The sequence below is a fragment of the Physcomitrium patens genome, chromosome 3, assembly GCF_059467195.1.
Source record: "Physcomitrium patens ecotype Gransden chromosome 3, ASM5946719v1, whole genome shotgun sequence".
In the NCBI taxonomy this organism is placed as follows: Eukaryota; Viridiplantae; Streptophyta; class Bryopsida; order Funariales; family Funariaceae; genus Physcomitrium; species Physcomitrium patens.
The window spans coordinates 8,116,362-8,137,359 of NC_143412.1; the positions used below are offsets into that span (position 1 = coordinate 8,116,362).

The 20,998-nt window shown below is 34.5% G+C and overlaps 2 protein-coding genes across 2 annotated transcripts; one reads left to right on the forward strand and one right to left on the reverse strand.

The window, feature by feature from the left end:
• Positions 1 to 97: 97 nt before the first annotated feature.
• Positions 98 to 5,823, reverse strand: LOC112280296 (plant-specific TFIIB-related protein PTF2). Its single transcript, XM_024515624.3, has 13 exons — positions 5,491 to 5,823; positions 4,489 to 4,962; positions 4,109 to 4,309; positions 3,769 to 3,843; positions 3,422 to 3,481; positions 2,966 to 3,067; positions 2,737 to 2,778; positions 2,414 to 2,494; positions 2,188 to 2,277; positions 1,535 to 1,854; positions 1,113 to 1,347; positions 652 to 771; positions 98 to 344 (listed from the first exon to the last, which is right to left on the reverse strand). The coding sequence occupies exons 2-13, from the start codon at positions 4,741 to 4,743 to the stop codon at positions 291 to 293; spliced, it is 1,635 nt and encodes a 544-aa protein (XP_024371392.1). The 5' UTR covers positions 4,744 to 4,962; positions 5,491 to 5,823; the 3' UTR covers positions 98 to 290.
• Positions 5,824 to 7,294: 1,471 nt separating this feature from the next.
• LOC112280298 (uncharacterized) lies at positions 7,295 to 10,453 on the forward strand. The gene is made up of 4 exons (XM_024515629.3): positions 7,295 to 8,454; positions 8,681 to 8,806; positions 9,028 to 9,263; positions 9,464 to 10,453. The coding sequence occupies exons 1-4, from the start codon at positions 7,860 to 7,862 to the stop codon at positions 9,977 to 9,979; spliced, it is 1,473 nt and encodes a 490-aa protein (XP_024371397.1). The 5' UTR covers positions 7,295 to 7,859; the 3' UTR covers positions 9,980 to 10,453.
• The last annotated feature ends 10,545 nt before the right edge of the window (positions 10,454 to 20,998 follow it).

Consider the following 20,998-nt stretch of genomic DNA (forward strand, 5'->3'; position numbering starts at 1 on the left):
GATTGTATGAGTAGAGGACGAGTCTACGTCTAAAAGCCGAAGGGGTTCCACTGGAGTGCAAACGGCATGTCTTCAGTAGTCAACACGACATCAAATGTTGTCCAGAAACTTGTGCTCCCCTTGGAAGGTTTCTAATTTCTTTCAGCGTTATACCACGAACTTGTGGATATTTTCGTAACCCTTTACATGGATCAATAGCTTAATAACAGCTATGACCATTCATTATACAAAATTTATAAGCTAAACTTTCTTGAAATAAAGACAATGCCAGAAAGGAATAATCGCGAAGATCAAGTAAAAGAAGGGGCATCCTCCACATCGTGCAATGCTCTTAGCAATTTTACCTGCCATGCAAGGCAATTAAACCAGCTCTGAGCTAAAAGGCTAGCAACTGCAATCACAACGACCTCAAACACTAATTAAATTATTTATTTATTTTATTGGAATTCGAGACAGAAGCCACTAGCCTTAGATGTTAAATAAACCATCGGAATCTAAACAAAATTGTCTGCATTGACCATCTACAATGACTAAAATTTTCAATATAGAACTATCTGATATATTGAACAAAAAACTAAAATGAGAGAAACCACAATGAGAAGTCCAGGATACTGCTTCATACAACAAGGAAATCACGCCTATTAATCGTACCTCCGCTTTGCTGCGAAGATAAGGCAATAGATCGTCATCATCAATTTGTTTCGTACTTTCCATGGAGTGAACACCAAGAGCAGCCTTATAATATCCATCCTCCAGTTGTGTATGGTTAACCTTTAACATACAACGAAATATGTTCTTAGAAATGACACCGGAGAGAAACACACCTGAAATACCTTCATTTCAAGAAGTAATCATGTTCAGCATCTACATCGTTGTTCAATTTCACCGTATCGAGAGCATCAAAAATTAAGGAGAGGTTATTTTACAACAACGCCTGCTATAAAACTGAATGCAAAAATCTATCAATCGAAAACCGCAGGTACAGCCCAGCATCTAGGTTTGACTGCTCCACAAATTTACGCCCTGACGGATTTGTGCTGCCTCATGGTCAATGCGGCAACATTCTAAGCCTAGAAAATTAGGAGAGTGGCACTATGGAAAAATAAACTTACCCCACGTAAAAGAAGATACTCAATGACAAGATCCTCCCAGTCCAGCTCACTTTTTTTTTCTTGAGGTGGATCCACTCTACGTTTCTTTGCTCGGGAGCTATCAACACCCGTCGCATTCAAGGCGCTAGGAGACAGAGTTTGAAAAGGCTTGGAATGGGCGTTCCCCAGTCTAGACAATAGACCTCGCTTTGCCTTGAGAATACGCTCCATTGCAGCACGAATTTTATTGCAACGCCTGCAACCAGCTGACAGTAGTTCAGCTCAAAATTTGTCCGCAAGCAGCCAGAGTAGGAAATGTACAAGTAGATACCCACAATGTGGTGCTGTTGAAATCATGTTTTCAACAATTTAGGATGCCAATATTTATACGTCTTAACATAGTAGGGCTGAGCAACTGAGTCCGTAAAGCACAACGTCAATACCTGCTATGGGCGCCTTCACTAGCAAGAAACGATTTCGGCCAAGCTTGCCAATCGACCTCCTTCCGCTTTAGTGCTTGCACTAATTTCAACTCGACGCTCCTACTATCCACTAAAAACCGTCTTCCTGACGTGCTTGTCCCCTCCTCAGATTTGTCCCAAGCTGAAACTGATTTCTGTGAATTCAAATCGTGTGACTCCACATCCTGTCTTGTGCAAGAAGGTCCTAACTCCACAGAACTCGTGCTGGATATCTTGGAGGGGGGCATCTGCGGATTACTTCCTTTCCTCTTTTTGGCTCGCTTCATGTCCGTCTCTAAGAACTGTTTTCAGAACCACATCCAACAATCAAGTTATTGGGTCCACCTCGTAGGAACTGGAATACAAAACATACTAACAATGCCAGGTAAAGCCTTCAAAGATACAAGATACACATGAATTAACCTGCAAGGCGAAGCATGGACTTTATACCAGATGCTATGTCATCACCATGCATTGAAATGAATTAAAAGTTCCTTCACGAACCATAACAAGTTCAGACAGGAAGAGATGATGACAGTAAAACCGAGAGAGTATACAAGATTAAAATGAACAACCATTGAAAGAGGTCGAGTGCTAAGTATGATGTTCGATGATGCATCAACAGAAATAAATACCTGGAGCAGGAATGGCAAATGCTTATCCAGTGTCTTGAGAGTGATGTCCTTTCCCCACGGCAATTTTTGGCCCACGCCCACAAGTGCTTCCTACCATCATTAACATTTCAAATTACAACCAAGGAGCCTAGAAAAAATAATAAATCAACTATGAAGTCCTGAAAGCAGATCTTACATGTTGCAAAACATCTGAGTAGTTCCTACTAAAATCACAATAGCCACGTACCTTCAGCTCGGTAAGCCGCATTCTACTAGTTCGTGGATGACTATAGACTTCCCGCACCACATCGTCGAGATTCAGCTTGATCTAATCAAGGTCATCAACAAGTCTCATTGAGATCGCGTGGTCGTTTGGTTGGACTTAAAAACACAGAAGACAAGCTGTAACAGAAAACTAAAAGACACAATTATCTACCTATTTATCAATTCTCTCTCTCTCTCTCTCTATATATATATATATATATATATATATAGAGAGAGAGAGAGAGAGAGAGAGAGAGAGAGAGAGAGAGAGAGAGCATAAAAGAAAATAATACAGCACACAAGTACCTGATTGGCATCTGCCACCAGTGTTATTACGGCTGCCACAACCTGCACCAAATCCCTGAACTGTCATGAACACTAAACCATGCATGAAGTCGTCTGAACATGCATGGAATACAATGCATGAAAACAATTATTGCCATAATGCCCTGTTTTGAAATACAATTTCCCAGCTAACAACAAACTGTCCATCATATATCTAGAGCAACAGCCAAAAAGAGGAGCTTAAACTCACTGGCAGTGGACGCCTTCCAGTTGTAATAAACCACTGTTGTGAGCATTCCAGAAGAAGACCACCTTGCTTTGACATCTTTCGAATAAAATCACGTTCTATACCCTGCACATTAAAACTCGTACTGCAACTTAGTAATTTCATAAACTCAACACTTCATGATGAAATGAAGGACTAACATCAAAATCCTCCACTTCATGTCCAGCTGACAAGCTACTATAATTCATTACGCGGCAACTTCTCGAACCGTCTTAAGTACGCAAGGTTGGAAATTGAAGTTCAAGATTAATGCAACCGAAAAACTAAACAATACTTTTTAATAAGTATCATGAGTAAATTTAAAAACTTCCGGAACGTGCCCAAGAAAGAAATCATAATAGAGAAAAAAATTAAATTAAATTAAATTAAATGAGCCCACTTGAACTTAAGCCGAGATAGACATTGTCAAAGAATCAATACCTTTGTCTTAGCAAGTGAGGCAATGGCACGCTCCAGAAAAACCACTGGGTCTGTCTCAGGCTACGCACATGCGGGACATGGCTCAGATGGACAAACTTTGAAGACGTCACATACAAAAACCACAAGTTCCTAGATAGCCCAGAGGTTGGACGACGCATTCCAGAAATGAATCCCTCAGAATATACAGTGGAGGCTACACGTTTCAAAGAGCCGGATAAAGGCACAGGAACCAGTAAATCTCCTAAATGAAAACCAAACATACGGAAAAAATTTCAATGTTGATGCCATAGCATAAAAAATAGACAACGACGATCTGAAACAAAGAAAACACGATACAACTGGCTTACCAATTCCAGTTCAAGAGAATCAAGCACACGTCGGTACATACGCCCCAACTCCACAATGCCGCAATCGACTGAGGACTGTCAAAACACGGCCGTGATTTTTCTCCATAAGGGTCGTTGTTGTCAGCGATACATCAAGCTCGGAAAAACTCGAAGATGGTAGAAACTAAGTGTGCTGAAGAAGTGTTGATACGTCAAGAAAAATAAACAAAAGGAACCAACAAAATGATGCGGACATCTCAAACATGCTGAATACGTGACTCGATTAACGCCAAATGATATTATCAAAAATATGGCATCGCCACAACATCCATGAAGAGATCATTCTTAACTCGAAACTTACCGCGACTTCAACAAGTGTGAGAGGAAGGCGGCTCTGACGAATCGCCACGTAAATACAAGCGCCTACCAAGACTTCTATCCACCGGCCTTGTCCCCACTCTCCATCCAACAATCGTTCCAACATGAATTTTACATCTTCTACTCTTTCATGAGGTACCCGCAAAACTGCAGTAATCTCCTTCATCTTCTTCATGACCTCTCTCTGAAAATCAGAAAGAAAAGTGATATCAGCTTCTAAAGGATTTCTGCCTTCGTGTGTCACAAATTGCTTGAGGAGGAATTTCAATCACATCCACTAGAACGATCAACAAACCGAGAAGAAATTAGAGAAACCAAATAAATGTCTCACTAAAACACTCAAAGGAATGATAAGAAACACACCCTGTTCATCTCATCCCGATTGGCAGAAGAATGAAGCAGCGGTCCTGCCAACCCACACGCTGCCAGGGATCCATCCTCACCAGGCTTAACATAAGTACCCCCTCGCTCCAAGACGTGCCCTGCCTGATGGTGAGACCCCAAATACGTCTCCACGTCGTCGAAAACTCGGCCACAGTTGTCGCAGGCTAGGATGCCGTAAACAGAGTCCATCGTAACTGTCCCCAGGCCACATGCTTCACAGGTGTCCGCGGCCATGGCTGTAACACTTCCGATAGAAGAAACAAACGTCGAAGGAATTCCTAAACCTCGAAGCCTCGCGGAATCCGCACGATTGTACGAAAGTACCTAAAGTGACCATGCACCAAATCGGTTGATGCCCAACTCGATGTAGAGTTTGGTAATGATCGTCCCGGGAAGCGGAATTGCGATTGGGATAGCGCTGTTGTGTAGGCTTCAGAATTGTAATGAAGAACCCTGTTGAAAACAACTTATAAAGGTTAAGCCATCAAAAGTAAGAGATATCGTTGCAAGAACCATTAATTGTGAAAACGAAACATGAACGCCACCAAATATGAGATCACTAAAAAATAGACACCATTGATGTATTGCTCTAATTTCTATATAAAATAAGCACACTGGTGCCACAATCCTGGAGAATGCTACCGAAAGTTCAATTTTAAATTGTAAAAGCTAGTAATAACCCCACAGCAAGCCAAAATCCCAATGCGACAACAAAAACACTCATGTCGAACGACAATCTCCACAGATGCAATTCACCACCACACAACAATTCAACCGCTCGTGGAGCTGTAATCGAGCACAACAAGCCAAAAAACTCTATCCACTCCATCATACTCGCCCTGCAACCAGATTCCCCACACCTGGCACTAGCAATCGTGTCTAACAACCATTCAACAATACACGGAAACAGATCTAAACTCTAGACTCCAAGCATGAAACAACCACAAGAAAAGTGGAATAAATGAACTAATCAACACCAACCTTCTATTGCTTCTGCCTCTGGAACTCCGCGTCGCTGCTCTGCGGCACCACCGCTGCCCTTTGCCCTTAAACTTGATCATTCTACAAAATTCATGCTTCCAAACACTCCGAAACGAAAAATAGAAACAAACTCTTTGGAAACCCTAAGCGAAACCGTAGAGCAACTGAAGCAAACTAACACACATGCGAAAACTTTCGAAGCATGTTCCGTGATTCACAATTCAGCAGACGTCGCGAGCCTGGAAAAACAGGACAGGCGACTACTAGAATTCAAATTCGAGCTGCAAATCCAAAGCGTCACTGTATAAATAGCTTCGCAGCCAGTTCCCGAGCTTCCCGCAAACATCACCAACCCTAACTCCACGCCGGTGCTAGTCCACTACCCGGTTGATGTGTGGTGGGCCTTCGGTTGAAAGTTCGAATCCCGTTGCCAACGGCGTTGCGAAGCTACACATGAACTGGATTATGGTGCTTAGGGTGAAGTGGATTGATGAGAGAACAAATGCGCTTCTTTGTATGCCTTCTTGTTACGGAGATATTTGTTAAGTTTTGCTCAACATGGGTTGTAATGTTGAAATTTGGTGTAAGAATTATAGATTCTTTTATAAAGTGGAAAAAGTTCAGGAAATACAAACTAAATGTTGTAAATTTCTTAGGAGAGCATGTTTTTAGTAATACTTGAGTTCCATGAATTGTAATTCTTACTTATTTTTTAATGTTTAGAAACAAATCCTTCACCCAAAAAAAAAAAAAAAAAAAAAAAAAGAAAGAAGGTAGAGTTAGATTCAATTTTGAGTTGCTACTAACTAATATTCTTTATTTGGTTTCTTAGTCTATATATATATATATATATATATATATATATACATATAATTAAAAATCATGTAACACTTCTCTCATCACCCTACCTCCTATTAGCAAGCACACAAAAAAAATTCAAACTCCATCCAAATAAACAGTAGTAATAATAATAATGATAATTTGTCTAACCCAAGAAAGTTACAATTTTTCTTGGATAAAACACTAATTTTAGAAAAAAAACTCTACTCTATTCATAGTTAAGGGAGAGTTCTATAGTAGCCATTTGTTAGGGATAATTAACATTTGTATCTTACAATTAATCAAATTCATTAAAGCATAATGTTTCTCACATCTACTTGTATGTTTTTACAAATTGAGATGTATATACTTTGTCTAAGAATTGTAATATTAAAGATATGTTTTGAACATAGTTTTTGAGTGTTGTTAATGTCACCTCAAACTGCCCTAAACTTGTGTTGCACACCGCAATGCACTTTATGGAATAATAAAATACACATTTCATAGAAAATGTGCATTAGCAATGTTCTATACAAATACAATAAAAATTTAGATTAACCTGTAGTGGCATTAGCAAAAAAATATGATTACATGTGATGGATGACAAGTTGTGGTAGCATTAGCAATACCCTAGATTTTTTGCCAAATAATTATCTATATCTAATCTTGCATAAACACTTTTAAAAAATAAGAACAACTTTACAAAAAAAACAAAACAAATCTCACACATCCCACACCTGGATATAAAACTTGGGGTGCTCACAATTTGCTGGTTACTCCTGTCGCATTAATCCCCATTAATTGATCACGGATTATGTACACCTTGAGCGAATGGGGTTAAATAAATGTTGGAAGATGGTGGAACACCGCGGATGCCGCGGATTCACCCTATCACCACGAAACTTTAAAGTAGTGCAGGCGGCTTTTGGTTCGAAATTCGTTCGGTAAACACGCCGCACCCCGTGCGTTCAAATTCGATCTTCAGATAGAGTAGATTGTGAGCCCAGGTCAGGTTTCGATTTGAGGCTCTCTTTGTTTATCGCCATCTGTGGCGAGTCGGAGCCGTCGTCGATTTTTATAAAACAGGAATGTAGATTTCATGAAATGTAAGCGTAGCCTGCAAATTTGAACGCATTGTGCTGTCAGTTTTAGGGTTGTGAGGTTGTGTCAAGGGAATGCGGTGCAGTTTTGGATCGTTCTTCTTTATTGCGCTTGGTAAATTGTTTCTCTGTTTCTTTCCTGGGTCGTCGTGGTTGAGTCTGGTTTTCGGATTTCAAAGAATGCAGTCATAGTGCAATTCGAAGCTGGAAGCGTGTAGAGCGTTGTGGTATTTGGATATGGTGTGAAGGTTTTGTGGTGGAGTTGTCCTGCGTCGTCATCCCGGAGTAGCTATTGCTAGTCGAGCCAATTTATTGTTTTGAGGTTTCATAGCTCAATTTTACTTCTTGAGGGTTAGAATTGTAGAGCTTGACAATGTTAGTGTTGGCCAAGTTACTCTTTTTGCAATTGCAACCTTGTGGACGACTGTGAATGAGTCGAATCGCACCATCATGATCACGTGTAGGGTTTGGGTTGGTTTGGGGCCGGTGAGCCCTTCTTTGATTCTTCTGCCCTCGAAGAGTAACGGAGAATGCGTCCTAAGTGCAAGAAAAGCTGATTGGGGATTACTGAGCCAAGTGCAATGCCAACGCTTTCGATGTCTATCTTCAGAATATAAGGGTCATAATCTTAAACTTAGAAGACGTAGCCGTGTCTCAGCTTCCAACAGAGAAAACGGTAGTTTAAATGGGCGTTTCCAGGAATCACTGAGTCAAGAGAATGGGTATCCGGCACCAACTGAAGGGACTGATCCTCACACTTTCTCCACGGCGATGGACTCCTTAGCTATTAAAGCAGAGGAAGCTTACAATGACGTACAGGATTCTTTTGCCAAGAGTAGTAAACAACGGAGCTTATCTGGCTGCGCTTCTATCAAAGTGTTCGGTGTCGGGGGTGGTGGATGCAATGCGGTAGACGAAATGGTGAGGTCAGAACTATTGAATGTTGAGTTCTGGGCCGTCAATACTGACAAACAAGCATTGAACAAGTCGCTGGCTCCCAATAAAATTCAAATTGGACAGGACACGACAGCCGGCCGCGGTGCAGGTCGGAGCTTCTCATCTTATGGTTGATTAGGTTATGTTAGGTCTTTGATTTTCATAAAGCAGGTTGAAAAACTGCCTGAGTGAAGATGGATACGAACCACGGTGTTTTATGCCTTCATGTGTGAGGAACCAACATGATTCGTCATAAGCTGTTCGTTGCTTCTTTCTTGATTTTCTCGATTATTGTTGCTTATTAACGAATATTTTCGGAAATTGACGAGATTCAGGTGGAAGAAGTGCAACCGGTGAGGAAGCAGCTACAGAGTCATTGGCGGAGCTTTCGATGGCACTTGAAGGTGCCGATTTAGTCTTCATCGCCTCCGGTATGGGTGGCGGTACTGGTTCAGGAGCAGGTGTGTGCACTTTCTGATTTCGTCTAAAATATCAGGCGTTTATCGAGGATGCGGTTGCTGTCATCGATCAATACCTCATGCCGCCATGTCTGAGTCCGTTCTGACGAACATTCATGACGGACCTCCGTAATTCTACTTGGAGTTTGTGAGCGAAACAGAGGGTTAATTTTGCTGCAATCCTGAAGATGGTGAATTGAAGTGTACGCTGTTTTGATTTCCAGCTCCTGTGGTGGCTCGGTTGGCGAAGGCTATGGGAGCGTTAACGATTGGCATAGTAACTGAACCTTTCACATTTGAAGGGTTCACCCGAGCTCGACAAGCTAGGAAAGCCATTGAGGACATGCGCCATGCGGCTGACACTGTGGTTGTAGTTCCAAATGATCGGTTGCTCCAGACTGTAGCACCTGACACATCTATGCTGGAGGCTTTCCATCTTGCAGATGACGTCTTGCGGCAGGTACATTATCTGATTGTCACGATCTCATCATGCACTTCGCAGAAAAATTTCATAAAATAATACTTAACATGTACTTACTTGCTGGAGCTCTGATGTCGCTAACATCTTCAACAGTCAGTTAGCAACACCATTACCTTTTTTGCTGTGTTCGGTTCAAAGGGTTCACTGTGTCATTTCATTTTCTACTCTTGGGCCAACAGGGAGTGCAAGGAATTTCAGACATCATCACGATACCCGGGCTAGTCAACGTCGACTTTGCGGATGTGAAAGCTATCATGTCAAATGCAGGGAGTGCAATGTTGGGAATCGGCGCTGGTTTTGGGAAGAACCGTGCTGAGGAGGTGGCACGGTCAGCCATCATGTCTCCTCTACTCCGCTCCGTCTCGAGACCCATGGGTATTGTGTACAATGTGACAGGTGGGAGCGACCTAACTCTTCACGAGGTCAACATCGCTGCCGAAATTGTTCATGACATGGCTGATCCAAACGCAAATGTTATCTTTGGGGCGGTCATTGATGAGAGCTTTAAGGGGATGATACGTATGACTGTCATTGCAACTGGATTTAGAGAGCCTGGAGAGGAGAAGGTCGTTGGTAGTGTTCGAACTGTAGACGATGATATATTCTACTGGGAACAGAATAAGAATAGGTCCGACCTTGGCAAAGTGCCGGACGTTTTGCGAAGAAAAGATCGAAGGCGTGGCAGTGGCAGGTAACTGCCGGGTTTACTCTTTATGCGTATGGGATTTAAAGAGAAGCCGCTGAGCCTGAGATTCTACAGGAGGTTTGTGGAGTTGTTGTGATCAAGCACCATCTTTCAATAGAATGAAGATCATGGTTTTAAAAACAGTGAGCATTTCTCAATCGATACTCTGAAAGCCTGTACTCAAAGCTGGAGCTGCGAAAACAGTGTACGAAGGGCACTGATTTGATGACACAGCATCTTTGTGAATAGAACCAGGAATTGAATTTGAGGAACATGGGGTTCTTTATTTTTTAAGGGTTTGTGAAATGTCTAACTGTAAAGCGTTGTGCGCTTCATTTCTCACTTAACAAGTACCTCTAGCATTTCTGGTGGTACATAGCCTTCAGTTGGAGGGAATCGCTGGACGACAACAAAGGTGATTCGACAGTGTAATTGTTTAGGAATGTTTTACATTGAGACAAGGTGGGAGGCCACAATTTTTAAATGTTTTGATTTGTTGGGATTGATAAGTTTTCTTGAGTTGATTTCATATTTGAAAAAACAAGTCCGAAGGTTTTAAGAGAAAACGATGAGATAGAATAATATTTTTTCTATATGACAAAGGTAATGTTGTCTCCCAAAAACTTTATTGGGTTTATTTCAAAGCGGTGGTTTTTAGAGAAATTTGAGAAGTTGCATTAAATATCCTTAAAACAACCATTAAACTAGCAAGAAATCTCATAGTTATTTGAATCATAGCATAGGTTGATGCATTTAGACTTGTAATAATAATAAAACTTGTCCATTTCATGGCATGTTTCTACTGTATACTAAAAAATCCTATCATTAAGAATTTAAATACTATATTGAATTCAATCCTATGTATATCCAAAAAATATGAAATATACATTTAATACATGCACATGTACATGGATTTTTTTCACAACTTTTTATTATTGAGCTTTTAGTTATGGTAGACTCAATTGAAAGGTCAAAATAACTTAAGGAGCTAAAGAATTTAAATGTATTTGTTTTCTAAAACAAAATGCAAAGTAATTAGAACTTTGAGGGTTTGGTGAATGGTACAAGTTGCATAGGCTCCCAAGAGAAAATCTAATCTAAGAAAAGAGAGTTGAGTTTATGAAATTTGGAGCTTGTCATGGTCTATGTTTTTAAAACTTATGAAAAAAAATTTAAGGATTTATTAATCAAGCTCAATCAATCTAATAAAAATAAATAAAAATAAAATGGTCAAAGATACTTAATATAGTTCAAAAATCAATATATTTTATAGTAAAAAAATTACAAATCAATGCAATTAAGTGTGAATGTTGGATTTGAACTTGTTATCTTATTGTTAATATTAACTTTGTGTGATTTATATAAAATATTTAATATATTTATATTTTATAAATAATATATTTTGCAAGTTTTGAAATTTTTTTAGAATGGTAAAATATAAAAATATTTGAATGTCAACCATTTTTCTTACAGGAATATTGATTGTAGCAAGATGTGAAATGAAAGATAAATATTTTGAATATTTTGAATATTTTGAAGCTAAATATTTTGAAATTTTCACAAAATAATAATAAAAATAAAAATAATGCTTTTATTTGGAAGTAATTTGCTACCTATATATATATATATATATATATATATGAAATAAAAAGATATAAAATTATATATCATTCATAACATCAAACATGTAAGAATTATACAATCCTTAAACACCTAGACTACAACAAATATATACATATATACATACAAGGTCTATCTTATGCATAATGTACAAAGTCCTAACATAGCAAAACAATAAATAAAAATAACATTATTCAAAATAATTTGTGATACATTCTTAAAGTTTAAATAGCTATCTCACTTCCATGGCAACACTTCATCTTGTCAAAACCTCCTTGCTGTACTCTTGCAACAACTTCTAGTTCCATTGCACCTCTAGTTATCACACAAGTCCTTTTCTCACCACATACTTCACTAAAGAAAGTTGGGACTTTAGACCTAAGACCTATTGTATTTGAGACTTAGTCTAACTCCTAACTTAATGCAAATAATTGTCTATTGTATTATATGATATATATCTATAAACAAAAGCCTCATCATTTCTAATTGTTGAAAATGTCTAAATGAATTTGATGTAGTTTGTAGCAATAATAATAAAAACAATAAAAGTACTTTGATAATTTGCATCATTTCAGTACTCACAAAGTATATTTCTAACAATTTAGAAAAACAAAATTAGCATGTCACGTATAGAAAAAAAATTAGTTTTAATTAACACAGAGATATAATTTTATAATAACTAAAATTTTCCTCAGAGTCAAGTTATTGTACACCATGTATTCTAGATTTTTCAAAATCATACACAAACAATAGTTAACTTGGAAGTAGATAGATCATGTATAAAAATAAAAAATAATACAGTAAAACTGGAAGTATGAAGACTACTGTTTCTCTATTTCGTGTAGATGATTCAATTCAACAAGAGCAAATTAATCATAAAAATATTGGCCTTGGATTTTCATAGACAGATAAAAATGGAGCATGCTAAAGTTACTTGTAATTTTTTCTCAGATACTACTTTTTTTAGATTGTAAAAACCAAGTTGAAATTAATAATAATTAAAACATAAATAAGATGAAACAGATGCATCTGAAGTTTTAAGTAATAATCTTTGAATATAAATGATTAGAGAAAACAATAAAAAAAATCAAGGAACAAAAGAAGTAAAACTACAAAATACTGAGCACATGTTGTTTATGTTGAAAACATTTATGTACGTATGTTTGTATAAATTTATCTATATTTTATGGTGTACTTTCCTAATAGTTTACCATTGTGAGCATAACATAGTGAACAGTCAGATGATAAAAATAGCTGCACTTGTGCATGAACTTATTCAAACAAACTTGAATATAAAGGATCAGACTTGCAGTTTGTGGGACTAGTTTCTTCAGAGATTTTCCTCCCTCCTTAATATCAGCAACCACATGAACACCAAATATAAAATTATAAAAAAAACATATATTTACTGATTCAGGTTGTGCAATCGTACAACATAAATCATACTTAAGTGTGTTAAAACATTTGTATAATATTTTTAGTTTCTTCTTCTGTCTTAACAGAAGAAGATCACTTCATAATTTATAATTCTCCCGATTATAAGTTATTGAAAACAGGTGTAGAAACATTACGCTAAAAATAACAATAACCTCATGGATGAATGTCGCCTACTTATGGGACATCCATCCATGCGACTCCCCATGTAATCATCCATCCATGAACCACTGTCCGCTCGCACCCCCCTCCTCAAGCCTGGGCTTGGGTGTTGCGGTGCGGTGTCGGTACAGTGTAAATCCTCATGGGCGATGAATTTCCGTTCCCAACGAACTATCTATCCTCGAACAAAAGGGGTGGAAATATTTCGCCCATCTCTGACCTCTTGAGAGCAGGTCCATGCAAACCCGCGTCGATATCCCACATCCTGGCAGACCGCGTTGGAGGCAAATGCTGTATCCACCGTAACGTTTTCCCCAAAGCAACAGCCAAGCTTACACTACAACGCCGAATGACACGGTCGATGGCTTCGAACAGGTCCGCCGCACATCGGTTACTGCTCGCAACCACTCCCAGTAACCAACCTTCGTAGTAGTGAGGGACGTGCTCAGTCGTCATGGCCACACCTACATGAAATCCACGTTCCCGATCAGCAAGTCCACGAGGTCTGGTCTGCCTCAGAAGCACACGAAATTGAGTTCAAGCGATATAGTGATGAGCTCTTCAAACGCGTGTCCATCGACCCTGCCAATCAAAACTTGTGTGTGGCTCAACCATGGCCATCAAACTCTGTGGTGTTCGCACAAATCAAAAGACGACATTCACAGTGTGAAAAGTGTAAAGCACCGTCGAATGATGCAACCTACAGATTCGGTACACCCCTCACGACTCACTCGTATCAACGAAGCTCCAACCGATCAGTCAGTTCAGCGAGCAAGCGGCAGACGAGTTCCACAGGAGACACAGCATCCAGCGGCACGAGATCTCGTCGCCGTTCAGACAGTCATCGATCGTCAGCTGCAAACTCTAGTACCAGCGAGGACACTTGCAAGCAACACATAATCTGGTCACCTCACAATTCACTCACCGACTGAAAAGATGCAAAGCTCATGAAGTAACCTCGCCTTATTCACGATCAGAGCAGCGCCACCAGAGTCGAAGACACCTCGGAGATGAAGAGACCTTGGAATGCAAGCACCCGAAGAGTGCAAATATAATGATGGCAAGGATTGCTGCTGCGAGGTTATACAATAGGTTTTGATATTCAAATGCTTTTGTAGAAGTTTGATTGTTCAATGGCTTATTTGAATTGGAGATTGATCACTTAGATTGGAGATTAAGTTGATGTTGTCAAGAATTTGAATAATGTGAGTTTTATATTCTTTTGATATCTAAGGTTTAAGTATAGATTTTTAGGCCTATATCTACAATTCTTTTTGTAGAAAGCCAATAAATTAAAGCAAAATTATTTGATGGTGAGATTAGTAACTTTTTATTTATTTTTAATTATAAATTTAGATTTTTTTATTATTTCTTAATATTCTATGTGAGTTTGTACTAAAAGCATCATTTTCTACATGAAGAAAGTAATATAGTAGCAAATTTATGGTTTGAATATTCTAGAATTGCTTCTATTTGAAAGAAGTGTTCTATTATAAAATAAATATGCCAATTAATTTGGAATACTATTAAAAATATTATTTTAATTTTTAATTTTAATTATATTTTAAATATTAAATTTAAATGTTAAATCTTTTGAATAATATTTTTATTAATTTCATTATTAATTTTGATTTTGATTTTGATTTTAATGTTAAATTTTTTGAGTGAATAATATTACATTATTTAAATTATTTATTTTTTTGATTCATTATATTTTTATTTTTTAATGTGTAATTATTTTAATATATACTTAGAATCTTAAGCATTATAAAGTTGATTATAATCCAAAGTATATGCTATCATAGGTTGATATCAACAGTATGGTAGGAATAAGTAATGAATTGCTAAGTCAAAGTGAGTTATTAGAAATTAACTCCAATACTTGTAAATATGATCAATATAATAGCACAAGTGAGTCAAACTCTCATATTAAGATTCAAGTTGACAATATTGAAGCTTTTGAAATTCAACATTCACAAATTAGAAGAATTTTTAGAGGAGACAAAGTTTCCAGAAGAAGCCAAGGCAATGTGATTAGAGGAGGGACGAAGAAAAAACCATTAAGAAAGGAAGCTGGACAATTCAAGTGGAATTGTAGATATGATGAAGATGAGGATAGAAAGTGGGGTGTTGCTCTTCAACAACCTCAACAATGTTGTATAATGTGAATTTTTGCTTAAGAATGTACTGGGCATCTAGTTATGGAAGGTAAATAAAAAATGCAACAACAAGATCCTGCTAAGTGTAATAGAATCTTAATTAAATTCTAAATAATCCTTAATAATCCTAATCAAACTTTAACCAATTTAAAAGAAATTTAAATAAAATTACAAAAGAAATATAAAAATTCATAAATTAATCTAAGAAAGTAATGATAAAGAAATCATAAAGAAATATAAAAATAAAATATTAAAAATATTAAAAATAAAAATCCTAAATAAATCCTAAAAAAATACTAAAAAAAACCTTAATCAAATATTGATGTAGCTCTAATCAAATTCTATTCAAATTATAACAATCTTAAACAAATTTCAACAAAATCTTAATCAAATTATTATTAAAACTTAATCAAATCTTTATATAATCTTAATTCAATCCTAATTAAATCATAACTAAATCTTAATGAAATTTCAACCAAATCCTAAACCAAATTCTAATAAAATCCTAATAAAATCCTCAATTCTAAACTAAATTCTAATAAAGTCCTAATAAAATTATATACCCTAAACTAATTTCAAAACAAATCTTAAACAATCCAAAAAAAATCCTAAATAAATCTTAATCACTTTTTAAACCTATTTTAAAATCTTAATAAATATTAATTGAACTATTGATCTTGACTAAATATTTTATCACATTTTAATCAACAAAAAATTAACAAGCATAAAAAATTTGAGGAGAATCAAATTTATCAATTAAAAGAAATACTTCTAAACCTCTTAGATATTAGTTGCCCTCCTTCTTTATATGAATGTTGATCTTCCAATAGTGTTTTCTCCTTATTAAACCATTAAATTACTCTAAAAATTGGCTAGTGTATAGATTGTCAAGTCTGATTTTTTTTGACCAATTTTTACTTTAATCGAATAGGAAGATGTTGTGAGATTGCAAAAGCCCTCACTAATCCTAAATTTCATTTATCTAAGACCATAATCCACAAAAAAAATTTATAACTATTAATTTAACTTTTAAATTAATATCAATTTTTTCTAATAAACTTAAGACAAATACAATTATAAATCTAAAAAATTTAACTTGTAAATATACTTTGTCATTTATAAAATATTCAAATTTGTAAACTTTTTATTTTTCAAAATCCAAACCTACTAAATACATCTTCCACTTTGAAAAGCCTTCAAAACCTTAATATACCTTTGAATTAAAGAAATAAACTTCAAAATCCTATCACAAGTTTGCTTTCAAATCCCATTCATTAATTAATCAAAGAAACTTGGAATTATAGTGGATATGCCATCTTGTGTCTTAAGATTTGATTTCAATCTAGATTCACAACTATTCCTCTATGAGTATCAATTCTTAATATTTTAAGGTGATTTTTGATAAAATCTATTTTTTAATCTTATTGTAAAAATATCTATATCAATTATTTATCTCATTTATTTTGATTTGACTCACTTATGCTTCTATAAAGTAAATAGAAGTATCTTATTTAAGAAGGCCACATTAGCATTTATTAATTTTTATTATTTCTTTTCTATTATCTATATTTTAAAATAATTTACTAAAATATTTTAATTTAAGCTCTTTTATAGTATAATTTTTTCTTTTTTCTTTTACTACATAGGCATGTTATCACACAAAAATGTAAAGGATACCATGGACATTTGAATAACTTTACAACATGTTAACAATTGATATTTACAACCACCACCATTAAAACAATGTTTGAGCAATACTATCAATGTAAGAAGGAATTTTCTATAGAGAGATGAGCAAATGAGAGCAACATTAGGAAAGTATGGAGAACATGGAAGCATCAAAAAATTAAAATCAAATCAAGATATTCTACATATAATTTTTAGGGAGTGGTATTATGGAAGATAATCTTCCAAAAAAAAAAGTTTAAGAGGCATTAATTATGGACAAAGAAAGCAAGTTTGTGAAGTACATTTTAGCCATGTTTGATTAGGCCTAAGTCTCATATTGTTGTATTATAACACAACTATTAGGTGATAGAAGAAAAAAAATTATTACATTATTAAAAATAAAAATATTTTAGCAAATTATTTTAAAAATATAGACAATAGACAAGGAGATAGTAAAAACTAATAAATATTAATGCTACCTTTGTATAAAAGAGACTTCTATTTACTTTATAAGGCCATAAATTAAGCAAAGTAAAGTAGATTAATAAAATAAATTATATAAGTATTTTTAGAAGGAAGTTAAAAATAGGTTTTATCAAAATTTATTCTAAAATACCAAGAATTGATACCAAAAGAGGATCAGTTGTGAACGAAGGTCAAAATCAGATCTCAAGGCACAAAACCATGCACCAATGGAAATTCTAAGGTTTTTTAGTTGATCAAAGAATAGGATATGAGAGCGAACTTGTGAGAGGTTTTTGAAGAGTTTATTTCATATGATTTGAAGGCATATTGTTTTTTTGAGGGCCTTTCAAAGTAAAAAATATACTAATTAGTTTTGGATTTTGAAAAATAAAATGAAGTTTACAAATTTTAAAATTTTGTGAGTTTTGTAGCAAATTTATGAATGATATTTTGTGATATTATCATTGTACTTATTGATTATGTGTTTGAAAAATTTGATGTCAATCAAATGATTAGATTGAAGGATATGAAAGCTTTATTGGATTCAAATCTCAGATAGTTAAAATTTAAGATTAGTGAGGGTTTTTTTTTTTAAAATTAATTTATAACTTTTTTGTATTTCTTTAATAATTTCTTTCGGTTTTTTTTGGATTAGTTTAGTTAAATTTTATTAGGTTTGTTAAGGATCAATTAAAGTTTATTAAATATTCTATTAGATTTGGTAGGATCTTGTTGTTGTATTTTTTATTCATCTTCCATAGCTACGTACTTTGTTCATTCTCAAACAAGAATTCATGTTATACAACAATATTACTATTGAAGTGGCAAGTCTACCCATAAATCATAGGATTGCACATTCTAATCCTACCATCTCACACATTGCATGTCGTACAACCTCTAGATATATATATATATTTGAACTATTTAAGACGTATTTTAAAAAATATCAGGATTTTTGAATATCCAAAAACTTAAAATATTGTACATAGAAGCGAATTCTTGTGCATTGGATGTTCTTGAACTTAAAACATGCTTTGACAATGAACAATATTACCAAAAGTTTCAACTCTGTCAAAATCTTAAAACTTGACCGAATAGCAATAGATAATTATATGGACCTAAGCAAAACATACATACAATTTATAAAAGAAGTTGAACAAGGTAAAATAACTTAATTGGAAATTTTGCAAAGAAGAAAGGTAATAGCATATAATTATTTGATAAAGATATATGTGCCTTATTAATTCATAATATTGCAACAAATTTAGAGCTTGTTCAAAATTCCACCACTCAATTTTTTTACTAACAAAAACATATCAGATTTGGAGTAGGCAAAAGAAGTTGGTGGATTAGATCTTGTATGCCTTAATCCGAAATCCATAACTTGCTTCTTAATAGTGCCCACGATCAAAAATACACCCAATCTAATGAATTGCAATGTAGATTTCGTGTTAGATTTTTTTAAATCATTAATGCTAACTATAGAGGGATACATGAGTATTGTGTAGTTTATTAAAGATTAAAATTCTGAATAAAAAAGAAGAAAGAAAGAATTCAATTTTCACAAAAAGAATCAAAACACAAAAGATTGGTAGATCTAGAAAAGAAGAGGATTTTAAAAGAACCTTATTAGATTGTGTAGCCAACAAACAAGTCTATAAAGTTATTGAATGAGAGACTATCCTAGAAGTGCACACTTATAAGATACTTGAATAACAAGCTATACGCAAAGTGGCTATATGTGCAAACGAAGTACAATGCTTACAACGCCAAACCTTATAGATGAAGTTTTGCATACTATAGCTTGTAAGAGGATTTTTAAGATTGTCAACGTGATTTGGTGTTGACATTCTTGCACATAATGCAAAGAGATTTTTGGACTTGTTTGATACTATGGGAGGATTTTCAATCTATATTGGCAATGCACGAAAGACAGAAGGGAAGATCCTCTATCCAGTTTGGTACTATAGACGTATTACCAGCCTTGGTTGGCATTACGAAAGATTTTCTTGTCAAATTCAATATTGTAGGGCTGTCATTTGCCCTAGTCAACATTGCAGAGAGGTCTTCCATTGAATTTAGTATTATAAAGAGGTTGTTTAACACTCCAATTCAAACTACAAGACATTACAAAGGTGAGTAAAGATTGTTAGTGCTAAGACTCTAGCATGGAATATAGATGTGAAAATAATTTAGGACCTTTTGATGAACACACAAATACAAAAGTTGGATTTGATACTTGTGCAAGCCTACTTGAAACTAATTTGCAACATCTACCTTTACTATTGCAATTAAGTACTTTACTACAATCTCCAGTATATAGGTCACTTTGCATTCTATAGCACCATATAGTATACAAGTTATAATTCATAAGTGGCCCTCATTTTTTCTTTGAGAGGCCATTTCAAAACTATATTAACTTTATAAAATCCATATTGCAATCACATCAATTGCCCATTTATCCAAACCTCACAACTCTGCAATACATTTTGATAGCTTATCTATTGTCTTTGTAATCCTATGTTGGAGAGAAGTCTTTAGAAAGTCATTGTAGTGGAATCAAAAGTTAGAGGATGTATGAGATATTATTTGGAGATGAGAAAAAACAAGAAATAATGGTGGAAAAAATTCTACTCTAACATATACATCTATAAGTAGTACAGAATTAAGTAAACTTTCATATCATAATTAGATGCCATACATCATGGTTATACAAAACTTATATTCTTGGTTTTGTAACCTACTACTAGTGAAAATTAAATTAGCTTATATATTAAAAATAGATTAAAGAAAATATTTAGTTAAAAAATTTATATTAATTTTATTTTTTCAGATTGTATGGTGTGAAAATACTTCAAATCTTCTTAATTTCTATTTTTTAAAATTGAAGTATTTTTATTTTTATTTTTACACCTATTGGATATATATTGAAATATTTAAATTATCAAGAATAGATTTTCTATCTTAATTAATTTTAATATTATAATTTACTATAAATTATATAAATTTATCAAGAATAGATTGTCTAATTTATAAATGGCAACATTAATTCTTGAATTAGAATTGTATTAATTATCATCCAAAAGTCAATTTTTTTTTTGTATATTTATTTATTAGTTTTAAAGTTTAAATTATTTTATTTAAAAAATTAAAAAATTATTTCCTAAAGGTGAATAAAATATTTTAACAAGCTTATTACTATTTATTCACTTAAATTAAATATTTTGGATCTATATTTCTTCCAACTAATAAATAGTTCTTATTAAATATAATTTATTTTTATAATGTACATGGCTGTAGTAATTTTAATTTATTCTTTTTTTATAGTAATTACAATGTATCTACAACAAATAAATAAATAAAAAATCTTTATTTTCTTTACTCATAATAATAAAAGAATTTAGTAAAAAGTCTTAATAAATTCTCCAAATATATATATAGATATATATATATATATATATATATATATATATATATGTGTGTGTGTGTGTGTGTGTGTGTGTATGTGTGTGTATATATAA

Excerpts from the sequence above, each read along its gene's own strand:
- LOC112280296 (XM_024515624.3), bottom strand. The coding sequence starts at position 4,743 with ATGGCCGCGGACACCTGTGAAGCATGTGGCCTGGGGACAGTTACGATG. Across the intron at positions 4,310-4,488 it reads ATCGGGATGAGATGAACAGG|AGAGAGGTCATGAAGAAGAT; the intron begins GTGTGTTTCTTA and ends TCTGATTTTCAG. Across the intron at positions 3,068-3,421 it reads CCTCACTTGCTAAGACAAAG|GGTATAGAACGTGATTTTAT; the intron begins GTATTGATTCTT and ends TTTAATGTGCAG.
- LOC112280298 (XM_024515629.3), top strand. The coding sequence starts at position 7,860 with ATGATCACGTGTAGGGTTTGGGTTGGTTTGGGGCCGGTGAGCCCTTCT. Across the intron at positions 8,455-8,680 it reads GACAGCCGGCCGCGGTGCAG|GTGGAAGAAGTGCAACCGGT; the intron begins GTCGGAGCTTCT and ends GACGAGATTCAG. Across the intron at positions 8,807-9,027 it reads CGGTACTGGTTCAGGAGCAG|CTCCTGTGGTGGCTCGGTTG; the intron begins GTGTGTGCACTT and ends TTTGATTTCCAG.